The sequence below is a fragment of the Panthera pardus genome, unplaced genomic scaffold (genome assembly GCF_024362965.1).
Source record: "Panthera pardus isolate Hobbes unplaced genomic scaffold, ASM2436296v1 HiC_scaffold_8, whole genome shotgun sequence".
Taxonomy (NCBI): domain Eukaryota; kingdom Metazoa; phylum Chordata; class Mammalia; order Carnivora; family Felidae; genus Panthera; species Panthera pardus.
The window spans coordinates 80,888,285-80,912,811 of record NW_026527013.1 but is presented as its reverse complement, the minus strand read 5'-3'; the positions used below and the strand labels follow the sequence as shown (position 1 = coordinate 80,912,811).

At 39.4% G+C, this 24,527-nt stretch overlaps 1 protein-coding gene across 3 annotated transcripts in view; it reads right to left on the bottom strand.

Annotated features, from left to right (window-relative positions):
• RELN (reelin) overlaps nt 1-24,527 on the bottom strand; it is a 525,148-nt gene that overhangs the window by 29,104 nt on the left and 471,517 nt on the right. For all 3 annotated transcript variants that reach the window (XM_019451245.2, XM_019451247.2, XM_053898155.1), the window contains exons 47-53: nt 18,400-18,540; nt 16,831-17,008; nt 13,428-13,621; nt 8,746-9,002; nt 4,757-4,911; nt 3,453-3,667; nt 1,150-1,327 (exon numbers count right to left, since the gene is read on the bottom strand). In XM_019451245.2, coding sequence (XP_019306790.2) covers nt 1,150-1,327; nt 3,453-3,667; nt 4,757-4,911; nt 8,746-9,002; nt 13,428-13,621; nt 16,831-17,008; nt 18,400-18,540 — 1,318 coding nt within the window. The remainder of the gene's footprint in view (nt 1-1,149; nt 1,328-3,452; nt 3,668-4,756; nt 4,912-8,745; nt 9,003-13,427; nt 13,622-16,830; nt 17,009-18,399; nt 18,541-24,527) is intronic.

Here is a 24,527-nt window from a genome sequence, read left to right as displayed (position 1 = left end):
AAGACATGCACTGTTAACCATGTAAACTCTTATTAGAAAAGTTTGACCAGAGTTCATAATATAGACCTATTATTTTGTAATATAAACTTATTAATTTCTTATCCAACTGAGGAATACTAATGAAATTTGAATGTTCATGAAAGAAACTAATTTTTTTAAACTTCATTCATTACCTATGGCTGGGTTCCTCATGTTATAATCTCATTTGTTGACCAACACTTTCAGATACAAGTGAGCATTGCTCCAATTAATTTATTAATTCCAAAGTTGGTGTATTATAGAAAAAAAATGACAGAACAGGTTTTGTTTACATTTTTTTTGCTACTTCCATGTTTGATTTCAGTCACTTGTGCTTTTTTGGTTTGGTCATTTTTCTGTTATTGCAGCGATGAATGTACTGTATTTGTTCACAGAAATAGAACACGTATATGGGAACTGTGTTGGGCAATTGTATTTACTTTGCATATTAAGTAATAGTGTAACAACAAAAGTTTCCAAAATGACCTCTCTATTCTTAATACACAACCACATTTTAGCAGTCAGCAAATTGGAACACTGAGTTTTCTGAACAAAAATGCAGGTAATGAGAATACTGTAATAATGCTGTATGGTGACATAATGGTGAGCACACTTATTGTGGTGAGCACTGAGTCATGTCAGAATTGTCCAGTCGCTATGTTGCACGCTTGAAACTAAAATAACATTGTATGTCAATTGTAATTCAATAAAAAAATTCAGCTACTGTTTAGTCATTTTTGAAAATTTGTTTCTTTGTGATAATGAATCTATGTTATTTGCTTCATAACATCAACATCTTCCTTCAAACGGCACATCTACCGAATAAGTGAAGTAAAGAAGACTTAATGCTGGTTTCAAATTAAGAGTCTTCAAAAAAAAAGCAGAGTATTTATGCTCTTTAATCAATACAGTCTGGTTTATTTCATAAATTGAGTAAATTGTAGTAGAGCTTGGTCTTGATATTCTGTATCTAAGAAACCTAAGAGATATTTTCAGTTGCCAGCCAAAGGATTTATTCACTGGGGCACCCAAAGACCGCTGTTATAACTTACTAGGCCCCCACTTAACAATGGTTCTTCAGGCACGACCTGCGGTGTGAGTAAATGCTTTCTTCTGGGGCATTAACATTACCTTCAGAGTGTGAGTCAAGTAGCAGTTGGGCCCAGAGTATCCCGGATCACAGATGCACTGTTCCTTTAAGCAATCTCCGTGGCCCCTGCAGTTGTCCAAGCATCCAGGGCCCAGGTAGAAATTATCGATTGCCCACTGCATATCTGAGTACTTCTGATAGAATCTCAATCTTACTGGACTATTGATAACACAGAAGCAAAGGAGTGAGAACAAAAGTTAACTTTACTTAAGTCCATTTTCCTATGTGTATGTTCAGTACAGAAGAGGAAAAAAAAACATTTAAGACACTGGCAGTATGAAATGGGTTAATAAAAAACGTTTTCTGACCGCCATTATCTATTTCTGTAATGGAACTTTAAAGCCAGTTTCATTAAAATTTTATAGTATGTGAGCAAACTTGTACAACAAAATGAAAATGCGGTGGAATCTCTATTTCAAGCGATAGGAACATTTTAAAATACAAATCTGTAACTATCATAAATGAGGCTGCTTATGAACTGGAGTCCAGTGGTTGTGTCGCAATTTAACTGCATTTCTGAAATTGTACACAAGGTGAGTGAAGCCTTTCACAGAGACTCGTCAGCAGACACACAGCCCTCAGGTGGTCAGGAAACAGCAACTTCTGAATCCCCAAAGGTAATCGATATTCTCAGAACAGCTGTGCTAATTAGAAAACGATTTTGAAAGGGTTATGTGAAAGGGCAATTTCCCCAAGATTTTGATTTAATCATTGCTCTTCTCTGTCTTTGGGGGAAAATACAAACCTCACAATTAACCTTATATCAGAATGTGCTGCACTATTTTGATGTGAAGAGTTCAAAGTACACGAGGAGACTTTCTGGGGTGATGTAAATGTTCTGTATCTTGTTTTATGGCATGGTTCCACAGGTTACACATTGGTAAGAACTCATTGTGCCGAACTACTAAGATGTGTGCATCTTACCGAATTTAAGTTTTACATCATTATTAAAAAAGAGAGAGGAATAGAGGGGTAAAACGAGGCAGTGATATCATGGGCCTCCCCAGCACCCATTCCGCCCTTGGTGAGTCATAGGAGTAATGGAACTCCCCTAGCTATTGACTGACTCAGGAATGGGCATTCTTGAGCTAATTTGTGCCAATGAGACACAAGAAGGTAGTAACTCCAGCTCTGAAAGAAAAGCAACTCTGTTTCTCTTCCATTGGACATAGGTAAGGATGCATTCTGCTGCAGTTTTCTGGAAGCCATCTATGTTCATGAGGCCTGAATATTACACCAATGTGTGAACGGAGGAGCAAAGAAAGAGTCATTGTAAGAGTAGTAAGTAATAATGTCCTTGAAGACATTTTTGAGCATGTGAATCAATCCTAGAATCCAGTTACTTTGGATTGTTTCATTACAGATATAATACATTTCACTTTTAATTGAGTCCATTTGCATTGGGTTTTCTGTTACCTGTGGCTGAAAGTATCCTGATCTAATCTCCTAGCACATTAATAGACTAAAACCTTTAGATGTGTTCCAGGAAACAGTGAGTGATCATGTAGTAGGTGATATTTATGGGCCACTGGAAAAGCTGAGTGCAAGCACCTTATTCAAAGGCTCTATATGTGCTGGACATATATCGTAATTCTGTTTCATAAGAAGGTTTTTCATTTAGCCAGTCTCTATGATTCATATGGTGGAGGTACACCTGTCATTTTCTTCAATATATCTTTTTTCCTAATTTTACAAAGGAAAAGCTTTTAGAATTGCTTAAATTAACTTATCTACAGACTTTTCAGGGAATAGTTTAATCATCATCTTGGCTCACTACTGCTCTAGGCTAATTACTTTTCACAGCAGGTGCAGAATGTAACAGAAAAATGAGATCTACAAACCACACTTGTACAGACAGCATGAAGAATTAGGTTTTGTACAAATAGCATCACCACTTAGGACTTGCTCGTGTCTTCATCTATGGATTGACAGGCAGTAATATGGAAAGCATATGATGCATGGTGGACCACAGTCTACAAGACCCATAAGGTAGCCTATATACCTTTTCATCTGGCTCTAGGACTATTGCTATTGCTGTGTCTCCATGTTCAGAGATTAATATGGAAAGTGGAAGGGCTTGCCAAGGCCCTTCTTGAGAAGCCTGAGGATTTAAACTTGAGGTCTCCTCAAGTCAGTTCATCATGGAGGTCATTGATTAGAGAACTTTTAGAATTAGGGGGTAAGAGCATTTTACCCACAATTACACATAATTTCAGGCTCGACAAGTGTCCCTCATAGACTTATGGATGCTTGGAACCAGGCTTTATTTGAATTTTCTACTTACTTCCCCACTAAGCTTTCAGGAAGTGGGTAGGTGATCCTTTTCCACCCTTTGGTTGGAAAGAATACTGATGGCTGAGAAACACTTCCAGAGCATTTTGGGTCTGCAGGTAAGCACTGAGGGACCAGATAATTCCAGCTCACACCAAAGTCGGTAGAATACTGCACATGAATTTGATTCTGGGCAACTTTTTCAGACACTTTACATCCAACAGAAATCTAATGAACAGAAAAGAAAGATTGGAAAAATATTAAAACCAGATTACATATTTCTGCTCTAAGGACTTGGCAGCAAGAAAGGTGCTGATCACTTGATAGGTGTTACACCACATCCACTCTGTATTTTCGGGATCATTACTTATTCTGCTGATGGACAGGGTAGTTGACGTGGTTGCCCAAGATGACAAATTATAGAAAGTGCCAAATATATTGTGCAGGGAGTTTGGAGAGAAGCTGAAAGCTGTGCTCTGCCATGGCTGGCTGATTGCCTTGGAAGGCCTGGACCCACTCTTACAAATTGTTGTTTGTTGTGCTAATGGTCTGGCACTTCTATTTGGCAGGATGCTCGACCAAGAAGGATTGCTAACAGCTTCTCCAAGTTTACTGTTTTGTTGTACAATTTATGACTCTCCATACATCACTTTCAAATACAAGTAAGATGCAATGAAGTGATAACAGAAGGTACTTTTAATAAGGCACAGCACCTTTTGTTGCCCCAGACAGGCATACTGGAACATTTGTTGCTAATACAGTGGGAGTGAGGTAGACAATAAATTGGATGACATAAAATAAATTGGTTGACACAACATCTTGGCCAAAATCGATGCTGGCATTAATGCTAATCATGCCTTTGTTTTCTAGAATTTTCTTTCTCCAGAAACATTACAATAGTCTTGCGAAAACAACAACAAAAAAAGGTAGTTATAACCATAATAGCTTTAATCTTCTCTTAAAGGAAGAAGTTGGCTAAGTCATATAATGATTTAAAATATGATAACTTAACTCAGCGTCCTACGTTTTTATCATCACTATTTTGCGCTATTTTGCTCTGTTTATTCCTGGACAGAAATGCATTTACTCTTATGAAAGTTTTATGTTGGCATAATTCAGAAATAAAATAATTTTAATCACTTTTAATCATTAAGTTATATACAGTAGAGATGTATATTACCTAAACATTACATTTTATTTTTCAAAGTGTATATTAAGTCAATGAAATGTTGTATGATCTTTGCCTCAAAATTTTTTTTTCATTTTTATATTGCTAGTGTATAGGTATTTATGTAATTGAGACCATAACATTTTCACCTTGAATTGCATGATCCAGCCTTCAGTGGGAGTCAGATCATGGGTCACTGCATACACTTCTCTTCCATCATGGCTGCCACAAATCATGACACCATCAGGGGAGTCACAGAATCTTTCTACTGTGCAATCATCATGGAATAGCCAATTCTCATTCACTTAAAAAAATATAAATTTTATGACAAATTTATGACAAAATTACTTGAAGCAAATTTACACATTAAGCAAGATCTTGTACTATTTTCAGTAGAAATCTCTCTTATCTTACATACAATCCACAGGCAAAACACTAATGTAAGCATATCATTTTAGGAACATGGATCCTAGGAGGTTGAGATATACCTACTGTCCAATACTGGTAAGTCTACATTTAGAAAAAAAGTATATTGTATGTGTTATAAATGAAAAGCAAAGGGAAATGCGTATTGATTCTTTTTTTAAAGTTTATTTTTTAGTAATCTCTACACCCAACGTGGGCTTGAACTTATGGCCCCAAGATCAAGAGTCACATGCTTTTCTGACTGAGTCATCCAAGTACCCCTACACTGATTCTTTTCTTTTCTTTTTTTTCTTTTTTTTATTTTTTAATATATGAAATTTACTGTCAAATTGGTTTCCATACAACACCCAGTGCTCATCCCAAAAGGTTCCCTCCTCAATATCCATCACCCACCCTGCCCTCCCTCCCACCCTGCCCTCCCTCCCACCCCCCATCAACCCTCAGTTTGTTCTCAGTTTTTAACAGTCTCTTATGCTTTGGCTCTCTCCCACTCTAACCTCTTTTTTTTTTTTTTTCCCTTCCCCTCCCCCATGGGTTTCTGTTATGTTTCTCAGGATCCACATAAGAGTGAAACCATATGGTATCTGTCTTTCTCTGTATGGCTTATTTCACTTAGCATCACACTCTCCAGTTCCATCCATGTTGCTACAAAAGGCCATATTTCATTTTTTCTCATTGCCACGTAGTATTCCATTGTGTATATAAACCACAATTTCTTTATCCATTCATCAGTTGATGGACATTTAGGCTCTTTCCATAATTTGGCTATTGTTGAGAGTGCCGCTATAAACATTGGGGTACAGGTGCCCCTATGCATCTACACTGATTCTTTTCTGATAGATACTTAACTTTTAGGCAGGTTCTAAAGAAGGACAAAGAATTTCTAGTAATATGACAGGGAAGTGAGCTAGCTACTTCTAATCAAATTCTGGCAGTGTCATCTGGGTAATTAAAAAATTATGATAGTCAAATTCATAGAACCAGAGGGTAGAATAGTGGTTAGTAGGGGCTGAGGAGAAGGAGAAATGGAGACATGTCAGTCAAGGGGTATGAAGTTTCAGGAATACAAGGCAAATAAGTTCTGGAGATCTACTGTGCAACAGAGGGCCTATAGTTACCAATAATGTACGGTATACTTAAAAACTTGCTAAGAAGGTTAAACAAAAAGGAGGGGGGTTCTGTGAGAGGAAATGTTAGGAGGTGATTGATAAATTTATGGCCATGATTGTGGTGATGTGGTGTATAATTATCTCCAAACTCATCAAGTTGTATACATTAAAATCAACAGCTTTTTGTATGTCAATTATACCTCAATGAAGTGACTAAAAACAAGCTTATGTCTAAGGAAAACTTAGGCAACAAGACTATGACTTGATTAGCGCTGAGTACATCCTGTTGTCTCTCCCTCTCTTTCTCAGTCACACACACACACACACACACACACACACACACACACAAACTGTCCACAATGTCCTTTCTTTTCTGGAAGGGTTTTTTTTTTTTTTAATGTTTTATTTATTTTTGAGACAGAGAGAGACAGAGCATGAGCAGGGGAGGGGCAGAGAGAGAGGGAGACACAGAATTCGAAGCAGGCTCCAGGCTCTGAGCCGTCAGCACAGAGCCCAACGCGGGGCTCGAAACCACAGACTGTGAGATCATGACCTGAGGCGAAGTTGGACGCTTAACCAACTGAGCCACCCAGGCGCCCCAGGAAGGGGTATTTTTTAAAAAAGTTTATTAATTTATTTTTGAGTCAGAGAGAGCACAACAGAGGAGGGGTAGAGAGAGGGAGAGAGAGAATCCCAAGCAGGCTCTGCACCATCAGGGTGGAGCTGGATGGAGGCTCAAACCCACCAGCCGTGAGATCATGGTCTGAGTCAAAACCAAGAGCTGGATGCCCAACTGACTGAGCCACCCAGGTGCCCCTGGAAGAGGCATTTTTAACATTATGATTTTATTCCAGAAAGTTTAAGAAGGAACATATCCATAAATTGCATTTAATTCATGATACACTTTGATTTTATAGGTCCAGCGTTTCTCTGAAAGTTTCCTGTTTAGCTCCAGCATTTTCACTGGAGATGAATGGGTACAATCATAGGCTTGGGGCTACTGTGCAAGTAACAGAGTTGGATGGTCTCAGAGGAGTCAGAGGAGAGACCAAACAATTGGAATTCAGCCTTCATCTATGCTGTGTCCTTTTGAGTTTGTCTGAGCATTAACATATGTGTACAGAACAAGCATTTTATGTCTGGGATTCAAATGGCTACCACAATGCCATTATCTGTGAATTTTCATTCCAAATTCCATCCCAATTCATGGGATTTTGGAGCTACATTTAATCATGCATCTAGTACTCCAGAGCCAAAGAGCACAGAAATTTGAGTTCCAGTTTATTCTAGGGCACATAGTTTATGCTAGAACTCTGCAATCCTGATAAAAGCAGGTTTTTACATTAATCCACTACCTCATCAATATCTTCTGAAATATCAGAAGCTACTTCTGTAATTAGATATTATAGTTTCTAAAAAACTATTTTTGCAATTCTTCAATTGTACATCACCAATCAAGCCTGAAGTGCAAATTGGTATTTTAGGTACTTGAAAAAATAATCTGTATTTGCTTTTATTCATACAGAAGCAGTGTTTAAATTATTTTCTGGCCATAAACTCACTTATGTAAATCACTTCACAGGGAAAAAAATAAATGAATAATTTAGCAAGGTTCTGAACCAGATCTGTGTAAGTAAATCTTCTCAATAACCTTCTTCAGAGAATTATTTTCACTGTTCAGATAACACTTGCAGTGTTGGCATGAGCCGTATAATTAAACATCACTACTTGACCAGAAGATACCATGTTTTATGTAGTATTACCAAGGATGTGGCATGACAAAGCCACAAACTTGATATAAGTCACCATTTTTTAAAAAGATGACCAGAACAGGGCGTCTAGGTGGCTCAGCCGTTAAGCATCTGACTTCGGTTCAGGTCATCATCAGACAGGTTGTGAGTTCCAGTCCCACATGGGGTGAGCTTGAGACCTGCTTGGGGTGAGCAGGAGCCCTGCTTAGGAGAGCCCTGCTTCTCTTTCTCTCCCTCTCTCTCTCTCTCTGCCCCTCATGAGATTCTTTCTCTCTACCTCTTGCTCAGTTGCACCCTCTAAATAAATAAATAAATAAATAAATAAATACCAGAATAGTTTTATGAAATGAAAAGAAAACAAGACATTAAAAATGAGCCTAGCACGGAGAGATCTTTTTTTCTATGTCATCAGGATCACTGCTCTACTACTATTGAGAAGAAACAGTGACAAGCAAGGCCTGAGACACTCTCTAAAACATGAAATGTCATCACAAATGCAACTAACATGTAGCAAAACAAGACACTTGTCTTTGGATATTAAAATAAATGACTAGGAAATACTGGCTTTCTACCCAAAGGAGAAACAAGGAAACAAAGAAACAAATAATCTCTTTTAAAAAAGGAATTATTATAGGATGCTATTTATTAAAACATACTTGCTGCTTAAATGGAAGAAGATTTAGTTCCAGTGTAGATCAGGAATTTTGAGAGAAACAAAAGGGTGAAACCATTTTCACTGTTTCTATACCATTTGAGAATCTGTAAGAGCTTCACATTCTACTTTTTTTGAAAAGACCCAAATCCACGCTACATTTCTGCTGGATTCGTATTTAGCATTAGTGATAAATGTACCTGCAGTTTTATCCTCCATAAACATGTCAAAAGCAATTCTCCCGACAGGGCCGGCGTCTGCGGGGGAGCGCTCGTGCTGGGGCACAGGGGCACTGCTGAAGGTATCCAGCATGACCGTCCTCTGGTCCGCAGAGCCCGAGATGAGGACATTGTCGATGGCCCAGTCATTCTGATCCAGGCCGTCATGTCTTGGCTGCCACCAGCGGAAGCGAGTGGCAATCTCTTTAGCATCAGGAGGGAGAAGGATATTCACAAATCTGTACGAAAATGATGGCAGTGGGGGGTAACAAACTTGTCAAATGTCTCATGCGAGTAAAAGATTCACAACAAGAGGTAAGATATTACACGTCACGTGGTGGTGAGGGAAGGACAGGAGATAAAATTTAAAAACTTAATTTAAATAGTTGATTTAAATGTTTATTTTAATTTTTTTAATGTTTACTTATTTTTGAGAGAGAATGAGAGACAGAGAGAGAGAGAGAGTGTGTGTGCAGGGGAGGGCCAGAGAGAGGAGACACAGAATCCAAAGTAGGCGCCAGGCTCTGAGCTGTCAGCCCAGAGCCCAACGCGGGGCTCCAACCTATGAGTGGTGAGATCACAACCTGAGCTGAAGTCGGGCGCTTAACCAACTGAGGCACCCAGGTGCCCTAAAATTTATTTTAATTTTTTTTTTTAACGTTTATTTATTTTTGAGACAGAGAGAGACAGAGCATGAACAGGGGAGGGGCAGAGAGAGAGGGAGACACAGAATCAGAAGCAGGCTCCAGGCTCTGAGCCATCAGCCCAGAGCCCGATGCGGGGCTCGAACTCACAGACTGCGAGATCGTGACCTGAGCTGAAGTCGGATGCTTAACCGACTGAGCCACCCAGGCGCCCCTATTTTAATTTTTAAAAATCATTTTTAAAATGTAATTTTTATAAACCATGATAAACTGGTTTGAGCTTATGAAGGTTCAGGAGTCCCTAAATGGGGGAAACAGAATGTGAACAAATTCAAGGATTCTGGAACTATCTACTTATTCTAATTGTCCCTGGGCAGGCCTTAAAGGGACTTTACAGTTTTCTGCTTGCCTAGGGGCCTCTCTGGATCTATAAGCCTAGAGATATGAACTTTGGTAGACATAAGCCAATACTAACTTTTGTTTTCTGTCTCCTAGAGGTTGGTTTCATCAGTTTCCTTCCCCTGGTGACTTGATTTCATTCTACTCCTGTGAGTATCAGCAATTTGCTTAGAATTCAGACACTGAATTCAGACACATGTGGCAGGACATTTGGGTTCTCAGCTTGAGGGTACCAGGTTGTATGTAATTACTTTATGTGGTTTAATACTGACTTTGTCTTTATGTTTTATTGAAGACATTATACTAAGAAATGCTGAGTAAGAACCATAGGGTAACAAGCCCAGCATGCTGTCCCCAACAGTCACCAAGAACAGATATGGACAAATATGACTACATGCTTCAATATGAACCATAACCAGCTAGACATGATCGTAATTACACATTTAAAGCCCAAGAATATATCAAACACTTTTGAGCTTATACTCACAACCATAAAGTCTGTTGGGGAAAATAATTTCCTGAGGTTTACTTTCCTCTGCATAAATTCCCATCTTTCTATCCATACTAATCTACCTCCCTTTATATTTAAGGGCTGCCTCTTAGTGTTAGTGTTCCAAGAAGGGCCAATAAGCCCAAATCCATCCTGTGAAGAACGCTTAAGTTGAGGACTTTCATGGTGGCCCCTTTAGTTTTCGTCTTTCACACTGAAGAGGGTTCACCGTTTTGTTTGTATTTATACACTATTTCCTTGTTGATTTTATTTTCCTTCCTCTTTTCTCTTTTATGTCTTTGTTGAGAGATTAGGACCAGAATAGTAGGCAGTATTCCAGATGAGGACGCATTAAGATCCATTCAATGCTGCGGTCCTTTTGGTTGGATTTTCAGTACTTGAATTTTAAATACTTTTTTGACTATGTCCATCATTTTGTGTACCCTTTGGGCCAAGACAGCTTAGTGGATCTTGGTCTTAGGGAAGGAAATTGTAGACCGTGAATCCTAGATCCTTGCTTGTATAGTTACTGGCAGTTTGGAGACCATCCGTGCTTAGGCAATCTTTTCCAAAGTTTATTTCCTCATGCATCTCACTTTCAAAGCTCATCTGTCCTCTCCTTGCCCTCTTTTTGTATCCTCACCTTGTATGATCTTCCTATAGCTTATCTGCTTTGATTTGGCATGTTTAACATTTTAAAGTGTATTAAATAATATCAGAAATGTGTCTGTTCCTAGAGAGACATACAATCATACTTATTTACCCAGAGCAACGATCTTTACCTTTTTTTTCCTTTCCAATTTTTTTTTTACTGTTTATTCATTTTTTAAAGACAGAGAAAGACAGAGCACAAGCAGGGGTGGGGCAGAGAGAGAGGGGGACACAGAATCTGAAGCAGGCTCCAGGCTCTGAGCTGTCAGCACAGAGCCCGATGTGGGGCTTGAACTCATGGACCACGAGATCATGAGCCAAAGTCCAGTGCTCAACCGTCTTAGCCACCCAGGCACCCCTTTTCTTTCCTATTTCTAATGTAGTTTCCTTTCTCTCATAAATCCTTGACCACGTTTTAAAAACCCTTGGAGTAGAAATTTATCTAAAGCTGTTGAAAGTTTAAATAAATTATGACCACTGTTACTACTTCAGTCAATTTGTTTCTCCTTCAGAGAACTAAAGTTAAGTTTATCTTAACTTCATTCTCCCTGCATATTATGCTAAATGTTCAGGAACTCATACCTGAGAGTCTTTATACCTTTCTCCAAAAAGACTAAGGAAATAGTTTACTTGGCTTATCTGTTATCTTCTAACTAACTAACAGATGAGCACGTTTTTGTGTGCTATTACACTGTGTTCCTCTTAGCTTCTATTTGAATTCCTTTACTACTGTCCAACTTTAAGGTAAGTGCAGGATTTAAAACTTTTGCTTTAAATCAAAAGTGGCTGACATTTCCTCAATTGCCATTTTCCCCTTCTTCCTTCATAATAGGAGCCCATCTTTATAGTGAGGTGAATAGTTGTCCAGAATAAAGACAGTATGTCCAGACTCCCTTGCATCTGGGTGTGTTTCTGTGACTAAGTTCTGGCTACTGGAATGTGAATGGAAGTATGGGCACCTGTTAGGAAGTGTCCTCGAAGAGAGACAGCACACCCTTCTTGCCCATCCTCCCTCCTGCTGGTGGGAAGGTGGAGGAGCTGGGGTTGCCATTTTGGACTAGATGGAGGTCATGTGTTGAGTGTGGCAAAAACATAAGGTAGAAAGAACCTGGGTCTCTGGTGCTTATGGAACCACTGTAGCCGCCCTTGGCTATTTTCTTCCAGATCTAATTTATATGAGAGAAAGAAAAAAAAAACCTTATAAGTTACTTGGGGGTTTCTGTCATTCACAGCTGAACCTATTGTTAATGGACACACTGAATTTAAATGATCATTTATAAGATTCTTTAATTGTTTTTATTTTACCTAATTTTTAGCCTATACCTGGTTTGCCATACACTGAGGGATTATCTATGTTTTGTCTTCCTTTTTTGGTGCTTTTAATTCTTCTACGTTTCTGGGTTTAATTATTCTATATTTCTCCTTTCCCCTTTCCTCCCCTAACCTCTACTCTGCTCTCTCCTCTCCTCCACCCTTCTTTCTCTCTCTCTTCTCTTCCTTCCACCTTATTAGATATGCTCTTTTACTTTTAAAAACTCTTTTGACTTTTCTCATTGGTCACACCAATTGCTTTTTGCCCTTCCAGAATATATATCTTTTAAATGATTCCTACATTGCATTTATTAAGCCCATTGTGAGGGTTTTATTTTATTTTATTTTTTATTTTTTTAATATGAAATCAAATTGGTTTCCATACAACACCCAGTGCTCACCCCAACAGGTGCCCTCCTCAATGCCCATCACCGACTTTTCCTTCCCTCCCAGCCCCCCCAGGTCTTCTGTTATTTTATTTCTTTATGATTATTTTTTTTAATGTTTATATTTTTGAGAGAGAGAGAGAGAGAGAGAGAAAGAAAGAGTAAGAGAGACAGAGCGTGAGTAGGGGAGGGCCAGAGGGAGAGGGAGACACAGAATCTGAGGCAGGCTCCAGGCTCTGATCTGTTAGCACAGAGCCCCATGTGGGGCTTGAACTCACGAGCTGTGAGATCATGACCTGAGCCAAAGTCAGACACTTAACTAACTGAGCCACCCAGGTGCCCCTAAAACTAGTCATTCTTAAAATAAAAACCCAAACCAGCTATTTATCAGCGCAGAAATCTTATCTTCATGTCAGTTTCAAAGCATCATTTTTTTTTTTATTTTAGTTTTTTTAAGTTTATTATTTATTTTGAGAGAGAGAGAGTATGTGAGCAGGGAAGATGCAGAGACAGAGGGTGAGAGAGAGAATCCTAGGCAGGCTCCACGGTGTCAGCACAGAGCCTGATGTTGGGCTCCAACTCATGAACCGTGAGATCATGACCTGAGCTGACACCAAGAGTCAGGCACTTAACCGAATAAGCCACCAGGTGCCTCACAGAAGCATCTTCTACCAGTGAGTATTGTCCAGGTCCCCTGAAGCCCCTGCTGACTGACTGCTGGCAGGCCTTAACAAGCATTATTGCTCGATATACTAGTTATTAAAGATAAAACAGAATACAAACCCAGGTTTACTGTATTGGTCATAGAAAATCTCCATTAGCAGGTTCCAGGTAATGCCTCCATTGACAGAATATTCCAGGAGAACACCTTGGTTACGGTTATTTGGTGTAATCAGGCATCCGTACATGAAGTAAAACTGGATAAACTCGGCATTAGTGAGGTTTAGATCCACGGTGACTAACAGTCGACTACAACCCTAAGGGTGAAAAGCAGAATCCAACAATGATAAAGAATCGTAACTGCAGCTTAAGGTTTTCTCTGGCTTCCATCAGTTTTATATTTCTTTTGTAATACAAGTTGCATGGCATAGTAATACTAATTTTTGTGTCATTTCTCCTGTTACCCTAGCTCCCAGCATGGCATCTGGCACACAGTAGGTACTCAGCAAATACTTGCTAAACTTTGAAATTTCAGGATCAGAACTTACTTACAAAGGATATTTTCTCATAAGCAATATGAGAGTTGAAATTTAACTATTCTGTCTTTATTAAACTATTTCCAGGTATTCATAGGCATTTTTAGGTTTTTCAAAAGGTAGCAGCTATTAATAAATTAGCACTTAAAAATGTTTATTTATTTATTTTGAGAGAGAGAGAGAGAACATGAGCAGGGGAGGGGCAGAGACAGAGAGAGAGAGAGAGAGAGAGAGAGAGAGCACAAGCAGGCTCTGCACTCAGTACAGAACTGGACATGGGCTGGATCCCATGAACTGTGAGATCATGACCTGAGCCGAAATCAAGAGTTGGACACTTAACCAACTGAACCACCCAGGCCCCCCAATAAAATAACATTGTTCAGATGATTACTTTAATATGAAATTTAACAATAACTACATTGAAGAATTTCATATAATTTAATTATAATTAGAGATAATAGTTGTAATGATTTTTATTTAAACTTTTCTGGCTGATTTCAGTGTCATCTACATTAATTTATTCATGTAGATAGGTAGATGTCTCTTAGTTGAACATATGAGGAAAACTAGGCCTCTTGGAGTTGTATTTAAGCCAAGAAGAGTATTATCAACACTGCATTCTTAGTCAGTGTTGAGGATCACAGAGATCCTATATTGTTGCTCTTGGCTAAAACACTGATTATAGGGGCTCAGTCGGTTAAGCACCTGACGTTGGCTCAGGTCATGATCTCATCGTTCGTGGATTCAAGCTCCACGCTGGGCTCTGTGCTGACACCTCAGGGCCTGGAGCCTGTTTCAGATTCTGTGTCTCCCTTTCTCTCTGCCCCTCCTCTGCTAGTGCACACTCTTGCTCTCAAAAATAAACGTTAAAAAAACACACTGAATATAAATGATATACTTCACTGGCACAAATGCAAATTCTAAGGTAGGAAATTGTAGGGAAATAAAGACCTGACAGTGAATTTGTAATTTTTAAAAATTAAATTGCTTGGGAATGCAAGCTCGTGCAGCCACTCTGGAAAATAGTATGGAGGTTCCTCAAAAAACTAAAAATAGAACTACCCTACAACCCAGCAATTGCACTACCAGGTATTTATCCAAGGGATACAGGTGTGCTGTTTCGAAGGGACACATGCACCCCCATGTTTATAGCAGCACTATCAACAAGAGCCAAAGTATGGAAAGAGCCCAAATGTCCCTCGATGGATGAATGGATAAAGAAGATGTGGTATATATATATACAATGAAGTATTACTCGGCAATCAAAAAGAATGAAATCTTACCATTTGCAACTACGTGGATGGAACTGGAGGGTATTATGCTAAGTGAAATTAGTCAGCCAGAGAAAGACAAAAATCATGACTTCGCTCATATGAGGACTTTAAGAGACAAAACAAATGAACATAAGGGAAGGGAAACAAAAATAATATAAAAACAGTGAGGGGGACAAAACAGAAGAGACTCATAAACATGGAGAACAAACAGAGGGTTACTGGAGGGGTTGTGGGAGGGGGGATGAGCTAAATGGGTAATGGGCACTAAGGAATCTACTCTTGAAATCATTGTTGCACTATATGCTAACTAATTTGGTGTAAATTTAAAAAAATAAAAAATTAAATAAAAAAATTAAATTGCTTATGAAGCGTTTTTTAATCATCGTATTAAGGAAATTCTATTTTTATACAAGTTATCTCTGGCAGTAAGGTAGAATGACTATAAAATTTCTCAAAGAGATTTTCTAACATTGCTTTTGTCATTCACAAAATAATCTGCTATAAACAAAAATGTCTAATCATTACTGACAATTATTCTTCCTTGGCTAATTTATAGAAAGAATTAATTTTTGCTAATAAATTCAGGAAATGCTGAGGTTCATCTTCCTGAGTTTTGGCTCCTTAAATCCCAAATCTGTTGCAAGCTGAGGAGTTTTCAATTAGAGCATCACCCAGATGGAAGACCCTCAAATTTTGTACAAGTATTCTCTCCCAGGATGAAAATTCATTGATTTTTTTTTCCCTTTTAACTTTTAATTTTTATTTATTTTTTAATTTTATTTTTAATTTTTTAAAATTTACATTCAAATTAGGTAGCATATAGTGCAACAATGATTTCAGGAGTAGATTCCTTAATGCCCCCTACCCATTTAGCCCATCCCCCCCCAACAACTCCTCCAGTAACCCTCAGTTTGTTCTCCATATTTATGAGTCTCTTTTGTTTTGTCCCTCTCCCTGTTTTTATATTATTTTTGTTTCCCTTCCCTTATGTTCATCGGTTTTGTCTCTTAAAGTCCTCATATGAGTGAAGTCATATGATTTTTGTCTTTCTCTGACTGACTAATTTCACTTAGCATAATACCCTCCAGTTCCATCCACATAGTTGCAAATGGCAAGATTTCATTCTTTTTGACTGCTGAGTAATACTCCATTGTATGTATATGTGTGTGTGTGTGTGTGTGTGTGTGTGTATATATATATATATATATATATATATATATGTCTTCTTTATCCATTCATCCATCGAGGGACTTTCCATACTTTGGCTATTGTTGATAGTGCTGCTATAAACATGGGGTACATGTGTCCCTTGAAAACAGCACACCTGTATTCCGTGGATAACTGCCTAGTAGTGCAATTGCTGGGTCGTAGGGTAGTTCTATGTTTAGTTTTCTGAGGAACCTCCATACTGTTTTCCAGAGTGGCTGCACCAGCTTGCATTCCCACATTGAAGTCTTTTTCTAATGTGTACTTAAATATGCCTTGTGCTGATACTACCTGCATAATTAAATGGTCTCTGTTGATTTGTGATAGGAAAATGTTGGAAATAGTATTTTCTGATTTGTGCAAAGTTGCAAGTTCACATCAGGGTTGTTGTGCATTGAGAGGGTCTAATGCTGGATCTTGATTTGCCAATGAAACTTTAGAAAGACACTCAGTTCTTTTGGGGAAAACTCAGAGGATGCAGAAATGAATAACCGGTTGCCAAATGCTCACCCCGCTGAAATGGAGGGCCATTCCCGAAGCCACGGCACCACACACGGTACTTAGTTTCCCTCCATTCACAGTCAACCAGTTCTGGGTGGAAGGAGCTCGATTGAAGTTGTCTTTGAGCTGGGTTGGAAGGGAGGTCTCGGGCTCATCACAGTACAGGCCACCCCATTGCTCGTCACAGCTGGGTGTGGAGAAAGACAAAGGAAAAGTCAACATGAAGCAAAACCACCACAGTTGTGTTCTCAAATTAGTGAGGCCAACTGCTATTCCTAGTCCAGGACGATGAAAGCTTACTTATCTTCACAGAACTGCCCAGAATTTACCCGCTCTCCTGAACAGTGCATCAGGTTAGAAATAATCTGTGAATAATTGCTTCAGGCATACCTAAAGTAATGACTTGGGTTTACAGGGAAAGAAGCAACTTCAAGGAATTTACTAAAGTCCTGTCTCTACATGACACAGCTCTAAAAAAGCTGATAAATAATTGTGGCTGCCAACCTCAACTGGTAGGTCCTAATAACTTACGAAATTGGTCTTTGTAAAGAGGCTTTGGGCCAATTAGGAATCCAAGATGCCATGTTCCAAACAGCAGAGGGTACTTTGGGTAGCATCTGTCATCTCTGCCCAAAGGACTGACCTCTCTGTTCAATGGGGAAGGAATATGAATATAGGGCTGGAGGCTCTGGGGAATCATTAATTGATGGAAAGACCTCCCAGGCATGCGGGTTAATGGAGAAGGGGGTATAAATTCTCTCCTCACATCTTCATGTCTACTACCCCATCAAATAGCAAAATCTTTGAAAACCAAACATATGGTACATAAGACACACACACACACACACACACACACTTTCTCTCTCTATCTCACACACACACACATACACACACACACTCTCTCTCTCACACATACACACACACACACACTCTCTCACACATACACACACTCTCTCTCTCACACACACATACACACACACACACACACACTCTCTCTCTCTCTCTCACACACATACACATACACACACACTTTATTTAGATCCTTCCAAGGATGCTAAGTCTCTCTAAGTAAAATACTAGGCCTCTCCATCAAACAGGCATTTAAAAACCTTCTTATGTGCTTGCTTCGGCAGCACATATATTAAAAACTTTCTTATGCAAACAATGTGAGAATATGATCCAACCACAAGTCATGCACATCATTACATATGCTTAGACCTAAGTGAGAAAAATACTTATGGCGTATTATTTTCAGTCAGAATACACTGAGTTCCTGAACCTCTCTTGTCCTTTTCAGGTCTCAGGTGTGTCACAGGAACACAGAAGGAAATAAAACACAGTCAATTATAATTCATGTTTCTCTGGACAAGATAGCTGTTGTTCAGTTCCTAATCTCTAAGCAAGGATATAGATACAATGTCCACAGACTCCATAGTTAGCTCAGTATCAGATTTCAAGAAAAATGTGTAAACCAAGGCAGCTTCGGAGTGATTAAAAATCCAGTTTTGGCAAAATCTCCTGGCTGGAATGTGAATCAGGAACTTCCTATGCAAGGAAGGAAAAACAAAGCCTACTTACACACAGTTTCCTTGGATGCACCTTCCATGGCCACTGCACATATCTACGCAGCCGTCCCCAATATAGACATTATCTATCGCCCATGTCTGCTGCTTGTCAAAAGGAGCTGGTTGATGCCAACGGAAACGAGTGGCTTGAGACCTTTGAAGAAAAAGAGAATTATAATGAAGGCTGTGGTGGAAAAGAAAATGTGTCCTGGTGTATTTGAGCAAGTGCATGGAAGGGTGTAACAAAAATACAGGTACACCCCTAACTTGTATTCTCAGAAAAAGTGTTCATTATTGCAACAGTCTCTGCAAAACTCTGATTAACAACACCAGACCGCAATGAACTGTGATAGCTTGAGAGTATATTTTGGGCTGAGGATCTTTCTGCGTCTTGTAAAAACAGACTAAAACAGAAACTAAAACGAATCCTAACCAGTAGCCTCAGGGGGGACAGCAAGCCCTGAATTTTGTATGGAAACCATTGTGGAGTGATACCAGGGCTGTTGCTAAGTTATATTTGCTCCCTACCCCTCAATATTTGACTTGGAAAGCAGCATATGGGCTCGACCTCAACTCCTATGTGTGCTCTACAATCAGACACTTTTGTGCAGTGGGCCTACTGGTCTACTTCATACCGCATTTGTGAGGAATTCTCAACAACAAAAGTCTTAAGAAGACAGAGTGTAAATCAGGGAGAGCAATGAAACCCTAGATAACTGGATAGAGAAAAGAGAGAGGGTAGTGAGACCAGACTTATTTTATATTCATTCAAATGCAGCATAAATAAAATCAAAACAGAGATGCTCCTGATCCAGAAGCAGAAATACATTTGCTCATTTGCACGGTTTTGGGGAGTGTCTTGTTCCGAAGCACAAATAAACATATGTTTTCAGAGACACTAGATGGCGGTAAATCCAAACAGTGCCCTAGGCTCAAGAGACTGAACATTCAGAGACCGGGAGACGAAACACTTTGCCAAAGCAAGTTTTGTTTTATGTATTCATACACTTTTGTCATTAAGAGACTGTTACTCACATGACTGAGAGCTATTTGTTTTGAGCAGGACAAAAGACCAAACACCAGCAAGGACTGTGTATTTTCTAATTGAAAACACATACATTAAGTTGAGAAAACAGAGAAGACACGAACCAGCACTAAAATCACCATTCTGAAAATGCATAGGGTTTGATATTTGATATTTGCTTACTGAGCATCTACACACTGATTTTTCCATTACATCTCTTGCTCCTCAGCTCCCAGCAGACTACCTAACATCCTCCTATTGCTTCCTATGACATTTAACTTTCCACCGCAAACTCCGCCTTGGTCCATGAGGTGCTGTCTGAGCAGGGGGCGGGGGGGCATCCTCCAGCCCTGCATCCTGGCTACCCACTCTGGAGTGCTGTTCCTTCTCTCAGTTCCCAGCGCTCATGACACTTTGTCCCACCTTCTGCCTGCACATTCTTCCTCTCTCTGCCTGGTTCCCCTTTATGTGTCCTTTAGGCCTTGGATGCTGCGTCAGGTCCTCACAGAGAAATTTTCTTTCGGATCCCTTTAAAAATCATGTTTATTCCAAGAACAGCAAGCTGTTCTTTTACTTTTATAGCATTTATTATCACAATTGTAGTCGTATATTTATTTGCATATGTATTTCTTGAATGTCTGTCTCCTCCTCAAAAGTGTAAGTTACCAGGGAGCAGCATTATTACTTTTTTTCAACATTATCCCCTCAGTGCCCAGTGCCTAGCACTTAGTAGATGCAGAGAGTTGGTATCCAGGGGCTACCGTTTTGACAGGAAGCAGTGGGAAGATGCCCCCCCCCCCCCCGGGGTTGTGCAAGTCAGTGGCTGTGCCGTTTAGTTTAGTTAATGCTTAATGATGAAAATTACTAACAGATCACATGTGGCAGCATCTTACAAATAGTACAGTGGAATATCATATTTCCATAGCACAACGTTACTTGGATTCTTTAAAAATATTTTTTTTAAGTTTCTTTAGTTTTGAGAGGGGCAGAGAGAGACAGAGCACAAGCAGGGGAGGGGCAGAGAGAGAGGGAGAGAGAGAATCTCAAGCAGGCTTTGCACCACCAGCACAGAGCCTGACATCAGGCTCAAACTCACAAACCGTGAGATTATGACCTGAGCTGAAATCAAGAGTCAGATGCTTAATCGACTGAGGCACCCAGGCACCCCATCCTTACTTGGATTCTAATAACGAGTCAACACTTACATTCTTCTCCTTTCTTTCAGACTATAAACTTCTGAAGGGCAGGAAATAATCTCTATATTGTTTCGTATCTCTAGTGCTCATAGACGGTAGGCAAGTAATGTTTGTTCTGTTAATGTTTTATAACGCTCCATCAAAGCCTTTATCACTTTTTATTAAGGGTGTTTATTTATGGGGGGGCGCCTGGGTGGCTCAGTCAGTTAAGTGTTCGACTTCAGCTCAGGTCATGATGAGTTAAACTCCCACATCGGGCTCTGTGCTGACATCTCGGAGCCTGAAGCCTGCTTTGGATTCTGTGTCTCCCTCTCTCTCTGTCTCTCCCCTACCAGCCCTCTGTATCTCTGTATCTCTCTCTCTCTCTCTCTCTCTCTCTCTCTCTCTCTCTCCCTCTCAAAGATAAACATTAAAAAATTTTTAAAAAGAGGGCTTATTTATGTATAGTTTCCTCTGTTGGCTTGTTCTCCTTATTTATCTTTTTATGGTTGGTGACGCTCATAGATGGTGGGCTTAATAAATGTTTACTGAAAGAATAGTAAGTTGATAGCAATTGATATGGCCAGGAAGAATCAAATAAGAGACATCTTGTAGGGTGGGTAGGTAGGGACTGGGGATCAGCTGTGGAAGGGGCAGTGATCTGATGGCTGTCAAATGGGGAGAGGAACTCTGGGCAGCTGAGAGGTGGCATGAGCTGCCTAGCAGGTTTTGGCGGTCTGAACGTTGGTTGTGTTTAATCACAGTCTGGGCAGCCACTTAATGGAGAGACTGTACAGAAGATTTAGGAGGCAAACGCATTGTTGGGGTTGATAGCTTTTATGGGGACTTCCAACCATGACATGTTTAGTTTGTACAACTCTGTGGCATTCCACAGAAAAGGAAACAGTGGGAGCCCATGTGTAGAATGTACTAAAACTGAAGTTGGCCACCACGAGTAAAGATATTGAACGGCACTAATCTTTTCTCTGGTACAAGTAAATCCTATGTCCATGGTGAATAATTTAACATAAATAATGAGGGGGTTAACTTGGAGGACTTAGTCTAAGGCCCTGTCTCCAGTGTGATGATTTTATATTCTTGGGAATAACTACACTAAGTAATTATATATCCATAAAGCTAGTGTCAATACATTATCCAATATTATTTTACAGGAAAAGGAAACACTTTCACTAAGGGGATGAATTGGAATAGAAGTTAAAAATGAAGGTCTGGAAGTTGAATTTCCAGGACTTCTTATTCCCAGCCCTGTCACAACTTCACTATGTAAAGGGGCCAAATCATTTATGTTTATGTGCTGACACTTCCCCATCTGTAAAACTAGGAAAATGCTACTTCCCACCTCACAAGGGTGTTGTGAAAATTAATTAGCTCGTGTTTACCAAGACCTGTGAGTGTCTTGGTGAAATCCCTCGGCAGGTGTCATCATTTTCCTGAAGCTTCCTTATAATGACGGCCACTACCAGCTGCTGCTTCTTGGAGTTGGAGGGAAAATGGCCCCAGAGCATATTTCTCCTTTTCCATATCCTTGAAATGTCTCCCCTTGCTTCTTTTCTGAATTTATAACATTTTCTCTCCATCTACAGCACATAGTAAGTGCTCCATAAGTGTTGTTTAATAATTGAACATCCACTGCTATGAAGTTAAAAAATGTTACTGTATGGTTTCCATCATTTCTCTCCCCAGGAACCTTTCCCCACATTGTCTCCACACCTTTTAATAGTTTTCTATACACATTTAAGAGTCTTCGTATCTGCTCTTTTCCTTAAGATTACTCTACCGGTGACATTCTCATTGTCATCATCATCATCATCAGGAGAAAAAGCCCTTTGATATGAACTATACAGAATTTTTAAAAAAACCTTTTCACTCCTGGTTGATGTTTCCTTTACTCTCAGAGATACATAAAATATTTAGGACAAGTAAATATAGCCAACCGTCTTATCCTACCAATCGGGAAGTCAAAGCCCAGTTGCACTAGGTCACATTGATGCACTCACAAAACCGAGAGAGGGCAAGAATCTTTTGGTTCACTATTACAATGTATTCTCAGTGAGGAAACCTTTCAAAACCATCTCAACCTATACAAGATAATCCTATCCCTACCATTACCCCTAAATATGAACAGCCGTTTCAAGCTATGGAAGGCTGTGTGTACTGTTGCTGTATGTACACACAAGTCTATTTATCTTAACTTCTGCAAGTTAATGACATAGCTGAAGCCCCTGGCCTTCTGTGTTTAGCTAGAAGTTTTGCAATGCCCATTTCAAAATGTGTCCTATATTTCCCTTGGTAGCCAAGGCCCTGTCTTTATGGTGGAAAAAAATTCCTCTATTATCCTATTTTTCTGTGTTAGATAAAAGTAGAGAATATTCCAGGGGAGATATATGAATGGCTGATAAGTGTATGAAAAGATGTTCAACATCACTAGTCACTAGAGAAGTGAAAATCAAAACCAAAATGAAATACAACTTCATACCCCCGAGGACAGCTATGATAAAAAAAATAGACAGCAATAACAAGTATTGGCAGGGATGTGGAGAAATCTGAACCTTCATACACTGTTGGTGGGAATGTAAAATGAGTAGATGCTGTGGAAAACATGTCCATTTCTCAAAATGTTGAACATGGAGTCAGCATATGACCTAGCAATTCCACTTGTAGGTATATACCTGGGAGGAAGCATAGATCAGCTCAACTGAACAGAGAGCACCCATGGGTCACAGCCCATGACCTACAGATAAGAGTTAGAGAAAAAGCAGGCTCTAGAAAGGAGGTCTGAACTTTGGTACCAGGAATGTGAATGAGTTATGTATGGTGAGGGGCTCTCAAGGGGTGGGCCATCTCCCAGGGGACATGAAGACCCTGCTCTGGGGGAGATCCTCATGAAGAAGACACTGAACTATGACTGAAAGAAGGAAGTTGAATTTTGGGGGTGGAAATGAGAGGCTGACTCTTAGAAACTGTTTTGTACAACTGACTCATTTCATAGGTGTAAGGGCTGCATTTAGAACTGGATCTAGAACCATCATCTCCTGCTGGAGCTGAGATGTTACTGAGAACCCTGGTTGTCTTGAATGGAGGCAAAGGTCAGAAGACCACTGATTTGGCAGCTAGCTGGGGGCACTTAATTTAGGCATCCCAGATCTTTTAGTAGAAAATCCCCTTGGTGATAATAATTAACATTAGGAAATTGTAGGATGCTAAATGACTATAACATTTTGGGATTTTTGGGTAACATTAATCTGTCCATGAAGAATGTATACTGTCATTCAATGTTCTTTTCTTCTAATTTTCTTATAATACACTGGGGTCTGAATGAGAGGATAAGGTGTTTAGACCACAGGTTCTGACCCCAAACAAACGTGATAAAGGTAAGGTATCCTTATAAGGTGACCTAGATCCTTCATGATACTGCTCTGGAACTAGGGTGGAAAGCACATTACAGAGTTAGTAATAGAAGAATTTCAACAAGCCACCCCACATGGCCTTTATTTCTTCCTTGACAGAGAACAAATGGAAAACTTTGGTACAATCCTGGTTCAGCCACAGTGTGTCTGTGGGGAAAATCATGTAACTTTTCTGTGTCTTAGTCCTCATCTTAAAAGGTAAACGGGGAGACCTCAAGGTTAAAGAATACTTAGAGAGGTGCCAGCCAATTATATTGATTTGTATCCTAATTTGAAAAAAAAAATGATAATATGTTTCATGAGACAAACAGGAACATTTGAATACTGAGTACTAAGTAAATATTGAATAAGAAGCTGTCATTAATTTTTAGGTGTGATAATGATATCATAGTTACATTTTTTAAAGTTCTCTTTTAGAGATACATACTAAAATATTTACAGTTGAAATGATATGTCTGGGCATTCCTTCAAAATTGGGGGGGGGGCAGGAGTGAGTGGTGCTATTGAAAAATAA